At 36.0% G+C, this 12,616-nt stretch overlaps 1 protein-coding gene across 1 annotated transcript; it reads right to left on the bottom strand.

Moving 5' to 3' along the window:
* Nucleotides 1-8,233: 8,233 nt before the first annotated feature.
* Nucleotides 8,234-11,951, bottom strand: LOC122139312 (carbonic anhydrase 4-like). The gene is made up of 8 exons (XM_042736043.1): nucleotides 11,791-11,951; nucleotides 11,489-11,561; nucleotides 11,358-11,384; nucleotides 11,078-11,248; nucleotides 10,764-10,915; nucleotides 9,883-9,958; nucleotides 9,147-9,310; nucleotides 8,234-9,017 (listed from the first exon to the last, which is right to left on the bottom strand). The coding sequence occupies exons 1-8, from the start codon at nucleotides 11,791-11,793 to the stop codon at nucleotides 8,781-8,783; spliced, it is 903 nt and encodes a 300-aa protein (XP_042591977.1). The 5' UTR covers nucleotides 11,794-11,951; the 3' UTR covers nucleotides 8,234-8,780.
* Between the last annotated feature and the right edge of the window lie 665 nt (nucleotides 11,952-12,616).

Genomic DNA, 12,616 nt, shown 5'->3' on the forward strand with positions numbered 1-12,616 from the left:
ATATTTTAAAGAAAACGTCGCAGGTTACATGGTTCCCTGAGTAGGGAAAGAAACACTGCGTTCTCTAGGGGTCGCTATGGGGAAAGCCTTGTCATGACCCATGTCTAAAGCATACATTGAAAACACCAATGTCAAATTGGCCGGCGACAGCCCATGACGTCACTACTGGTGCGACTATAGTATAAATAGGCACCAGGAGAACACGTCATTCACTTCTTCGTCTGAAGCTTGTTTCAGAAGCATGGCAGGAAGCTAGAGGACGCAGTGTCTCATTCATAACCTGAGAGGTTCCCTTTCAAGGGAACTTTGAACTGCGTCCTCTAGGGGTCACTATGGAGAACAGTATACCCACGCCGCCATGCTGAGGGGAGTGCAAGCCAGAACCATGGTGAGCATTAAGTACCAACTCTACCATTTCCATGGGAGCTGCCCCTGGGACGTATAAATGGCTGTCCGTGATATTATCCCTTATGGCCAATGGCCTAAGATACATACCCAACTTTTTTGTTAGGGCCAGATTCCTGGGCCTGGGGTAGAGCTCAAGCCTTGGAATCAAGAATAGATTCCTTTAAAGGGATACGGCCAAGAGCCTAGCATTCATATAAAGTCTTACCTGTCACACAGGGGCTACCACTTGCTCTTGCATAAGCTTGCTGAAGGAACCGTCTCAAAAGATTCCTAGTAGCAACACCCTGTTTAAATGGGTAGCCCTAGGATACATAGGTAGAGTGGTGCCCAAGATTAAAGGGGCTTACCAGCTCAAGAGAGGGCATGAAGACAGCGCGCAAAGCCATCACCATATAGGATTTTAGAAAGAACGCAGAGAACTAGAGTGCGAACTTACCACAGTGTGGATTTTAGAAAGTGCGCAAAGATTTGACGTGCACACTTACCATAACATGGATTTAGATACTGTTCTAAAGTATCTCACGCATAGGCAACCCTTTTTTTGTAAAGGGGATAGCTGCTAAACTACCACAAGAACAGCCCACGGAGCGAGGAATTCAACTCCTCATAAGGGGAGAGAAGGTTGAAAGTGTGTAAATAGAGCCACACTGACTGAGTGGAGCCCAAGGTAACGGGATCTAACCAACTCAGAGAAAGGGAATCAAGCTGAACGCGTAACCCTTACCGTACAGGATTTCAGAAAGTGCACAGAGTCTTGCATGCACACCACCTATGTGGATTTTAGAAAGTGTGCAAAGAGCTTATGTGCACACTTACATGGATTTTTAGAAAGTGCGCAAAGTGTTCAACGTGCACACTTACCACCATGTGGATTTCAGAAAGTACACAGAGCTTAGCGTGTGTACTTCCCAAGCATCGCAGAGATGCTGAACCGAACGGGAGTGGCAAACTCAAATAGAAACCTCTAAGGTGAGGTGGGAAGCAATGCCCGAGACAGCATTACACAAAAACATTGTTACAAATGCCACCTATACTTCCTGCTCTGCGTCAGCAAGAAGGGATTTACAGCAAGCCCCTCAGGGCGACCTAGCTGGACATCCAGGAAATATTTGCAGTGCTGTCCCAGGGATCTGATGATAAAGAAGGCTCCCGCAGAAGCCTATGACCTGGCCGCATGATCCAGGCAGCATGAAGCCAGAACCAGGGCTATCATACCTGCTGGACATATTATCGATGAGTGAAGTAACACTGGAAGCCGAGCACCCGGTTTCTGAATCCAGCCAAGGGGGGTGCTTCAGAGGACCTACCTTAGAAGGGACAGAAACCCACAGGTCCCGGAAGAACACTGCAAGGAAATCTCACAGGTGAATTATACACACATAACCACCAGCAAATTAATACACACACACACACACACACTAATGTATGTATATATATATATATATATATATATATATATATATATATACACACACACATACATATACACACACATGCATACAGGTGCTGGTCATATAATTAGAATATCATCAAAAAGTTGATTTATTTCACTAATTCCATTCAAAAGGTGAAACTTGTATATTATTCATTCATTCATTACACACAGACTGATATATTTCAAATGTTTATTTCTTTTCATTTTGATGATTATAACTGACAACTAACGAAAATCCCAAAATTCAGTATCTCAGAAAATTAGAATATTACTTAAGACCAATACAAAGAAAGGATTTTTAGAAATCTTGGCCAACTGAAAAGTATGAACATGAAAAGTATGAGCATGTTCAGCACTCAATACTTAGTTGGGGCTCCTTTTGCCTGAATTACTGCAGCAATGCAGCGTGGCATGGAGTCGATCAGTCTGTGGCACTGCTCAGGTGTTATGAGAGCCCAGGTTGCTCTGATAGTGGCCTTCAGCTCTTCTGCATTCTTGGGTCTGGCATATCGCATCTTCCTCTTCACAATAATTCCAAAGATTCTCTATGGGGTTAAGGTCAGGCGAGTTTGCTGGCCAATTAAGAACAGGGATACCATGGTCCTTAAACCAGGTACTGGAAGCTTTGGCACTGTGTACAGGTGCCAACTCCTGTTGGAAAATGAAATCTGCATCTCCATAAAGTTTGTCAGCAGCAGCAAGCATGAAGTGCTCTAAAACTTCCTGGTATACGGCTGCGTTGACCTTGGACCTCAGAAAACACAGTGGACCAACACCAGCAGATGACATGGCACCCCAAACCATCACTGACTGTGGAAACTTTAAACTGGACATCAAGCAACGTGAATTGTGTGCCTCTCCTCTCTTCCTCCAGACTCTGGGACCCTGATTTCCAAAGGAAATGCAAAATGTACTTTCATCAGAGAACATAACTTTGGACCACTCAGCAGCAGTCCAGTCCTTTTTGAAGCGAGACGCTTCTGACGCTGTCTGTTGTTCAAGAGTGGCATGACACAAGGAATGCGACAGATGAAACCCATGTCTTGCATACGTCTGTGCGTAATGGTTCTTGAAGCACTGACTCCAGCTGCAGTCCACTCTTTGTGAATCTTCCCCACATTTTTGAATGGGTTTTGTTTCACAATCCTCTCCAATGTGCTTGGACATAGAGCTCTGTGAACAGCCAGCCTCTTTTGCAATGATCTTTTGTGTCTTGCCCTCCTTGTGCAAGGTGTCAATGGTCGTCTTTTGTACAACTGTCAAGTCAGCAGTCTTCCCCATGATTGTGTAGCCTACAGAACTAGACTGAGAGACCATTTAAAAGCCTTTGCAGGTGTTTTGAGTTAACCTTCTGAAGTTGATTAACGGGAATGCGCGTTTTGATGCATTTTCTCCTGATAACCCTGAAAAGAACTTAAATTACACTTTCAGTTTTGATCGTACAGATAAGAGCAATAAATCAATCGAATCTGTAAAGGGTCTTCTTTTATTTGTATCCACACATAATAACAACAAAACTTTGTGAATTTATAAATTAAAGAAAACAAACAGAGTGCCCTGTCTGCAGCCTTGGTCTGCGGTGATCTTCATTCGGAAACGCGTCATTAAAATGAACTGTAACTCAGTGAATACTCAACACAGAGACAAGTGCTACCAAAAACAAATATTCTGTGATAAAGTAATCCATATGAAAACAACGCGATGTCCGTCTTTCACGTCTCCCTTCATTATATCTAATGCGACCACGCCCCCGCGCCGAGCGCGCTATTGTTATTATAATCTTGAAGCTCGCGGTGGGTAACCGCCCTCATCAGAGCAAACAAAGCAGCGAGACTGTACTTCACGTTTTTTAAATGTTACTGTTCACTTTGCGCTGAGAGGAATAAGACATAATTCACCTCAATAAGACCGCTGAGAGGAATAAGATACTTCAGAAAGAAGAACGAAGCGGCTTGACCCAGCATAGATAAACATAAGTCTTTTTTATTATTAATCTACTTGTATTAGTTTTCATATAACTTGTACACATTTTACTAGTTAGACTTTTTCCAGACTATAATTCCTGACTAAATGTATAATCAGGTGAAACATTATGAAGTTTCATTTACATCATCTCAATGTTTCACTATGCCAGGATGTTTTTTTTTTTTTTTTTATGTTCTATAACATAGACAGACAATATAAAAAAAATAAAAATTATAAATAATCTAGCTAAATCCCAACGTCAGTAAGAATGATTAGACAAAACTTTACTGAGATAGGCTATTCTCTGTTCACGAATATAGCCATATATGTATATATATACGTACTTCATACAAAGCATGCTTGTGTTTTCAAGAATGTAACTAAGCTTCTGTTCATCAATATCTGCTCTGGTGTAAATAATAATAATAATAAAAGTCTATCAAGTAAGCTGTAAATAACACTGACAATAAATGTTCTATGTGGTAATTGTGTTATTTTTTTCCTGTAAATTACTAATAGTATCAGTGACCATCACAATGTTAATAATGCAGTTTATTTGCGTAAACAGCATGCTTACGTTTTATTTCAGATAAATAATAACCTGTTGCAAAGCGAGCCAATGCAAATAAGCAGCCCACTCAGGAATCTCGAACACAGCTAAGACCAAGCGAGGCACACACTCCCATCTCTTCAAAGTCTCTTCAAAAAAGTATGTCCTTAAGAGCACATAAACAATATACATTTTGGAAATGCCAGGTATGTGACGTTCATTTATATATTTCAACATGACACATGAGCCTACATTTATTTGACCAAAAATACAGAAAGTTGCATTTGCTAAAGCAGTAATATTGTGAAATATTTTTGCTATTTAAAATAACTGCTTTCTATTTGAATATATTTTAAAATTTAATATCTTCCTGTGATCAAAGCTAAATTTTCAGCATCATTACTCCAGTCTTACTCCAAGTGTAACAATATACACTATACCATTTATATATATATATATATTATTATTATATTAATATAACTTTAGCACACAAGTGATGATAAATACAATAATCATGTTAGAAATGATGCTGTTCTTTCAATTAATAAAAAAAAATCATCTCTTTTCAAAATAAATAATAATAATAATAATAATAATAATAATATTAATAATAATAATAATAATGATAAATGTTTTTTTGAGTAACAAAACAGAATATTAGAATGATTTCTAAAAGATTGTGTGACTGGAGTAATGATGCTTAAAATTCAGCTTTGAAAGTCAGCTTTGATTGTTCCTAATAAACTGATTAACTGCACTCGCAAGTGAATCTCAAGTTATTTTGTGGGATAATTAAATATATTCTAAATAAAAACTACAAACCTAAAAATATATACACATTTATTTTGTCCTCACATTCTTTCTTGTAACTCTTCCCTCTCGGTCACTCACCTGCCTGAAAGGCTCATTATGCGTCTCATTATGTGGTTCTTTGTCTTCTCAGGTGTGAATCACACAAATATTCATGATAGTTGACGCCTACTCGCATATGCCCTTTTGAAACAAAAAGTGTCTTAGAAATTTTAAATTAATCGATTGTTTTCTGTGAGTGAGTAAACATGATTTTCACATCATTTTGAAGCAAAAATTCTAGCCTACAAGCTCCAGGTTTGGCAGTCTTCTGAACAATACTCTGTATGTGTTTTATGACCTTATTTCAGTGACTTCAAAATTGTATTTTTTTACTAACCACTCATAAACGTTGTTTTCTCAAAAACACAATCATGTACATGCATGCTATTTACATATTATTGTAGCCCAGTTTGTACTGATTACAGTGTTATTAGACTTTAGCCATGTATCTATTTATAAGCAACTGAAAAAAGCACAAAAGTCAGGGGATGTCAAAATTTCTCCAGGCCCCCAAAACCCCCTAGACCTCAGAGGGTTAATTAGCTGATTAGAGTGTGGCACCAGGTGTCTTCAATATTGAACCTTTTCACAATATTCTAATTTTCTGAGATACTGAATTTGGGATTTTCCTTAGTTGTCAGTTATAATCATCAAAATTAAAAGAAATAAACATTTGAAATATGTCAGTCTGTGTGTAATGAATGAATATAAAGTACAAGTATCACTTTTTAAATGGAATTAGTGAAATAAATCAACTTTTTGATGATATTCTAATTATATGACCAGCAGTTAAGTTAAGAGGTTAAAGGCAATTTTCTCAATATTTTGACTTTTTTACACCCTCAGATTCCAGATTCAAACAGTTGTATCTCAGCCAGATATTGTCCTATCCTAACAAACCATACATCAATGGAAAGCTTATTTATTAAATCTCAATTTAAAAAAAAATCATCCTTATGACTAGTTTTGTGGTCCAGGGTCAAATATGCTAAACTCACTTTCCCTTAAACATAAATTCTGCTAATTCAGTGGGTACAAAAAGTCTACACATCCCTGTTAAACCCAGCACTGTTTGAAATAAAATATAATCCAAGGTAAAACAATTTTAAATCTTTTTACACTTTTTTTCCCCCACACACCTTTAAATGAAAACAAAATCTTTTTTTTTTTTTTTTTGTAAGGAAAAACAAATAAAAATATCTGTTACACAAAAGTACCCCTCAACTCTTATTTGGTTGAAACACATTTTCCTTTTAATAAAGCAGCCAGTATTTTTGAAGAACCAACTTCCTGATTTGTCATTTTTTCCTCACTCTTCCTTGCAAGAGAGTTCCAGATTGATCATACTGGGGATCTTTATATGTACAGCCCTCTTCATGACATCCTGCAAGTTTTTCTCAACTTGATTTATGTTTAATTTATGTTTTATGTTTGATTTGGGTTTATCATCTTGATTCTAACTGTTTGAGTTTTGTTAGTGTTTCAGTAACACTTCCCTGTTATTGTTTGTTGAGGTTCATCAGACCCTGTGGCTCAATGACGGAAAACTGCTGTACAAAACTAGGTTAAAATTTTTCTTCCTGAAACAAGAACTAGTAGGTTCTTACTCTTTAGGATATTTTCCACACTACCCTGCCTGAGGATGATTTTTTTTTTTTTTAAACTTAAATGCGTCGCTTAAAGAAAGCAAATGGAAATGTGTCTGTGTCTTTCCCTGGCTGTGAAAACCCAGCTAAAGTCTTTTTTTTTTTTTGCGATTTACTGTTTTCTACATAAAAACATCCTTTAGTAAGGTAAAGAACATTATGAAAACTTAACCTTAATATCTTTAATACTGACTTATTAAGCCATGTGAAAGATTGAATCATAATGAAACTGATGTTTGAAGTTAAACTTTGATACTTCTCATAATTAGATTTTGAAAGTTTAGCCTGGATTTCACAGACGGAAAAAAAAAAAATATATATATATATATATATATATATATATATATATATATATATATATATATATATATATATATATATATATATATATATATATATATGATTTGAGTTTTACTTTATATAAACTGAAAACAAGTATCAGTTGAGAATTTAAGTTTAAGGCAACCTACTTCTGGAGATTTGAGTTTTACTTTATATAAACTGAAAACAAGTTGCGAACTCATTTCCTGAAGCTGGTTGCCTTAAACTTAAATTCTTTTGAATTTTTACAGTGCACTCCAACATAAATAGAAGCTGCAACTATATAATGGAAGTTGTTTAAATGCCCCTCACGAAAGTAGGGATTCAAAAGAACTAAAATTGAAATTGGTGAACTAGATTTTGCTGTAACAGTTTCACAGAGAGAAAAAAAAAAATAATAATTTTCCCTCTTTGCAGTTGCAAATGCAATTAAATCTCTGGAGAAATATCAGTTGAAATATTCTGTTATAAATATAAGTTGTAAATTCTCATTAAAACGTAGTCCAGTAGAAGTCAACATTTATACCAAAGTAGCGTGTATAAAGTTTCTCAAGTAAAGTAACAAACAAGTGTACTTGGACACTAAACACCTCTAGAAGCAGTTTATAAATGCAAAATTTTACTGAAAGTGTAATTTGCTCACTCACGAACCTTGAGCATGAAATTAGTGCTGCAAATTCAGCATTTAAAAAAAAAAAAAAAAAAAAAAAAAAAAAAAAAAAAAAAAACCCCCACACACACACAACAAAACTCAAGTACTTGAAACCTGGAAGTTAAGACTAAAAGCTTGAGCCCAAAACCATTTAAGTTATTTCTCAGCATGAAGAGATAGCCTATTTAACTTGAATAAAACACTTGCTACAGTGACTTAGAATTACAGGCCTTTATTTATTTTGTGTAACAAAAAAAACACTGGTGAGAGGACAAAAATAAGACCACCATTTAAAGAACACCAAACAAATAACACAAAAACGCTTGTTCATATACCATTTAAAGAACACCAAACCGCTTGTTCATATACTATACATATTAACACTAAACCAAAGTGATACTTCAGAGCTGGGGGGGGGGGGTGCTACTGAATGAGTCAAAACTACATCTGCCAAATCATTGAAGGCTACAAATCTTTGCATTACTCAAACAACAATTGCCAGACTATCAAGATTACAATACAGCTTTAGCTCCTGTTTACACTCAAATGAGGACTCAATACCTTTAACTACATTACAAATCTAAAAGCTTAGTTTAACTTAAGTGCAGTATTGATAGCAGTATTAAAAAAAATGCTAAATGTTGAATAAAATCTAGACTTTCAAACACTAAACTGCATTTTCAAAAACACCCCACCAACAAAAATGGTTTATACATACCCATTAAACAGTAACGACTGAGCTTTAGTAACAAGTCGTGTTGGAATGCAATTAAGATGAATGCATACATGAACTAGCAGGATATCATAAAACACTTCTCATTAAAGAGCTGCATCGGGCTTTATAACTGACATATCTGGAACAAGTATAATTGTTAAATGAAGTTATTTTCCACAATCTGTTAAAAAAATAAAAATCACTAAGCATAACTGTCAGCCCTACCACTCAAACTACTACCAGTATGCGGTTTCTAAATCAAACTCAGTGTAAGGTTCAGTGGTTTGACAATCAGAAGAGAGGTCTAGAACATCCCAATCAGATGCCGTTTGGGAAACAGGACCAGTAGCTCTGGTACCAGCCACCTGTGACATGACGATCCTGCCGTTGACTGGCTGAACACCCCTGAACGTGTCCACCATTAGGGGAGAGTCGGTTGCCTTGATGTAAACACTCGTACTGAACAGGTCAATCTAACAGAAATTAAAATGGTTTGAAACTATTGAAATAAAGATACTGGAATTGCTAATTTAGAAACAATCACTGATGTAGGAAAAAAGTACTTCAGCAGTTACAAACTCTGCAAAATCAATGCAACTTACCAAATCCCAACTAACTTTGATGGGGTCTTTAAAGATGGTCCAAATCACACCTTCTTTGCAGTTTGGTGTGGTCAAAGAGCCAAGATAACGGTAATATTTAGTCCTGTCCACTCCAGAAAGCAGATCATCCATGGACATATATTGAGTGATGCATGCTTTATCACCTGAGAAGCAGAAAGGGCATTAGCAAAGTTGTCCGTTTTATTTATACAGCTCTTTTCACAGAAGTGGTTAAGAATCAAATTTTGGTTAGTTTTGTTCAAAACAAACTTATGCGATTCTCCAAGTAATCATGAAGATCAGATTGGTTGGGTACATGTCTGAAAAATGCAATTAAGGGATTTGCGTAGTGGTCAGTTTTGGCAGTAAACATTTCTCTGAAAACAGTGAAGACAGCACTAGCTGAATAATCTGTGGGGGTCTGGTGAGCGTTTACGTTTCCAAATTTAATTGCAAGTCATTTAAGCAACAATGTTGAAATATAGGGACAACTAGCATCTCATGCTTTCAGGCAGAATCAGCATTCCTTACTGTGAAAGGAATGTGCTCTTGTGAGAAAGATTTGACATCTTGCCCACCTGCAAGTAAACCAGGAACTGCTAGAAAGTCTTGGCTCAATGATTTAGCCACTTTGGTCTTACAGGAGAAAGTTGACATCAGGGCATAATTCCCAAAGATAAGATTTTAGTTATGCAAAACATGGAAAGTACTGCCACTTTTGCTGCCTGAAACTTGCCTGCATTGGCGATATCTGACAAGTAAGATGTTAAGGTCTTCCAGCTCTCTGGTTCACAAGTGTCATAATTAACAAACTTAACAAATACAAAAATTCACTAAAAATCTATCTCAAAAAAATACATACACACACAAAAAAAAACATACACATGTACATATATGAGATCTGGTCTATCCAGTGGGGATAAAAACATTCCACAAACACACTCAGACATCCAGATCTGAATCAAATGATTCATGATACACAATCCGATTGGAGCGCTTCGAAACAGTGACTCACTTTGCGAATGGTTTAACCGATTCAGAGTTTCAAAAAGCTCCATTGTGTTCTTTGCTCGCTTTATACAATTTGTTGTTTGAATAACCATGGACATTAAATCATTACAATTAATAGGCCTAACATAGGCCTACAATGTTTTTGTTAAACTGAGACCACACTAAATACAGTTTCCGTTGTATTTAAAAACATTTTATATAAAAAAAAAAAAACCTTCAATATATACGGTGTATGTTTTTATTTATACATCTCCATCTATCTCTCAGTGGTTAAGTGAAGAAACATTAACGGAATCTTTCCACTAAAAGAAAAAAAAAAAAAAAAAAAAAAAAAAAAAAAAGTTCTTTACAGTTCTAATAACGGTTCACTAAAATATTTAAAAATAAAATAAATAAAAAAGACCTTTAAGACCCATTTCTTAAGAGTGTAGGAAACATACCTCAATGAAGAAACCAAGTGCAGCCAATATAGTTGAACCAAAACGGACAAAACAAATCACTAAATTCATAAAAAAAATAAAAAAAAAAACCAAAACTAAAAAAAAAAAAAAAAAAAAAAAAAAAATAAAAAAAAACAAAATACACACGTCTATATAATCGTCATACCTCCATAGGGTATTGTTTTCCATCCACAGTGTGTTCAGATCCAGGCATGAAACTACCATTACCCCAGTGAAGATGAAACTGCATACTGGCAAACAAGCCTGGCAGATCCCCTCCTTCCACATGCATTTTCTCGTGATCTAGTGTAACTTTAACTGAAGATAAAGTCAAACTACATTAGAAAACACTATTAGAACACATAACTCCTGCATGTTGAAGATACAGCTGCAATAAGCTAACAAACCAGACACAAAACATGCAGAGCCTTGTCTCATGCAAATGCACAGATGATAACGTAAAGAGCTACATTAACTCACTTGTGGTGCCAGTGTTTTTAATCTCAGTCAAGGTTGTGTCATCGTCATAGCCAGTGAAAATGAAAGAGGTCAGATTAGCATTAGCTTGGACATTTGTGGTTATGATGTCTATTGGAGACTGTTGAGTTCCATTACAGTTTTTTTCGGCGATTATGGGCCAAGCGACATCACCTGAGACGCAGAAAAGCACTTTCAAGCAAAGCTCACTAACTTTGATGTTTGAGACCTTTGTTCTTTCAGGGCCATGAATGGAATTGTGAAGTAGAAAAGAAAGACTTACTACATGACGGCATGTGATAACACCAAGCTGTGAAGAGCCAAAACACAAAGATAAAAATGCTAAGGTAAATTAAACTCAATGACATAAGTTTGGGAAAACTAACCGAACCAAATCAAATGATCATATCTTACCCTTGGATATTGGTGCGCCATATGACGCAGGCAACAGAAAAGCTGCAAAACAGGTCATGAACCAAGCATTCATCTTGGATGGGGGGGAAAGGACATGCATGGGTGTGTTGCACACTCTAAAAACTCCTATTCAACTATTTTATATTAATGGTTTTATATTTATATTTTAGCCAGATATTTTTTCCTCACAGTCATTCTGTATGAAACCACATAAACACTATATAGGTAACTTTATAACAAGCAAAAACATAGAACCTTACAAAATATTAAATCAGTTGTAGATTATACCACTGCTTCCTTACCATTTTACTTAATTATAGCAAATTCCTCTCTTCTGGTTAGTAGCCAAAGCCCAGCCAATATACACCTGTTTTTAAAAAAAACCTATAAAACCCTACTCTGAACAATTACTCCAAAAGCTTTACACTCAAAAGCTTTAAAGGTACGAACAAGCTTAAGGCGATTACCAAAAACAAATAGTGACAGGTGTTGCCCTTTAGGGTAATTAAGGCCAGTTTGGATTAGGTGAAGCAGTTGTAGCAGGGGCAAGTTCAAGCTCAAACTGGTGTGCACCGTTTTGCTACGGTTTCCGGTTTGAACGACATGTTGCAACGGGGTTTGAGATATGTTTTCTCTTGTTTGGCGAGTGTGTCAAAAATGTCAGCCCAATCACCAGCAACATGTATATAAACCATGTGGTATTAAAGAGACAGCTTGCACAATGTAATTAACATCAATATAAATTCACAAGAGCAAGTATATTGTTTGCATGTTTATTTACATTAAAGGCAAAATAACTAAAATAATAAGAGCACAATTATAGATCTGGAACTTCTTTAAGTCTGTCTAAATATCATTTAGTAACTGCAGTGTCTTCTGGTCCATATCCTTTCCTTAGGAAGGTGTGCTAGACACTGATTAATGTAACATAAAAATACGATACATATTTATATATTTTGCTATTGTATTGAGGAGTGACAGTTTCATAAACCTTTCTATACTCCTCTGATTATATAATGGCAAATATTACAATAACATAGCACAACAACAGTGATCAGCAATAATGATAAGCCTAATACTCACAATAAAAATATTAAGGTCATTTAGATCATTACACAGTCTCGGAGG

Source organism: Cyprinus carpio, chromosome B12 (assembly GCF_018340385.1).
Source record: "Cyprinus carpio isolate SPL01 chromosome B12, ASM1834038v1, whole genome shotgun sequence".
Classification (NCBI taxonomy): Eukaryota; Metazoa; Chordata; class Actinopteri; order Cypriniformes; family Cyprinidae; genus Cyprinus; species Cyprinus carpio.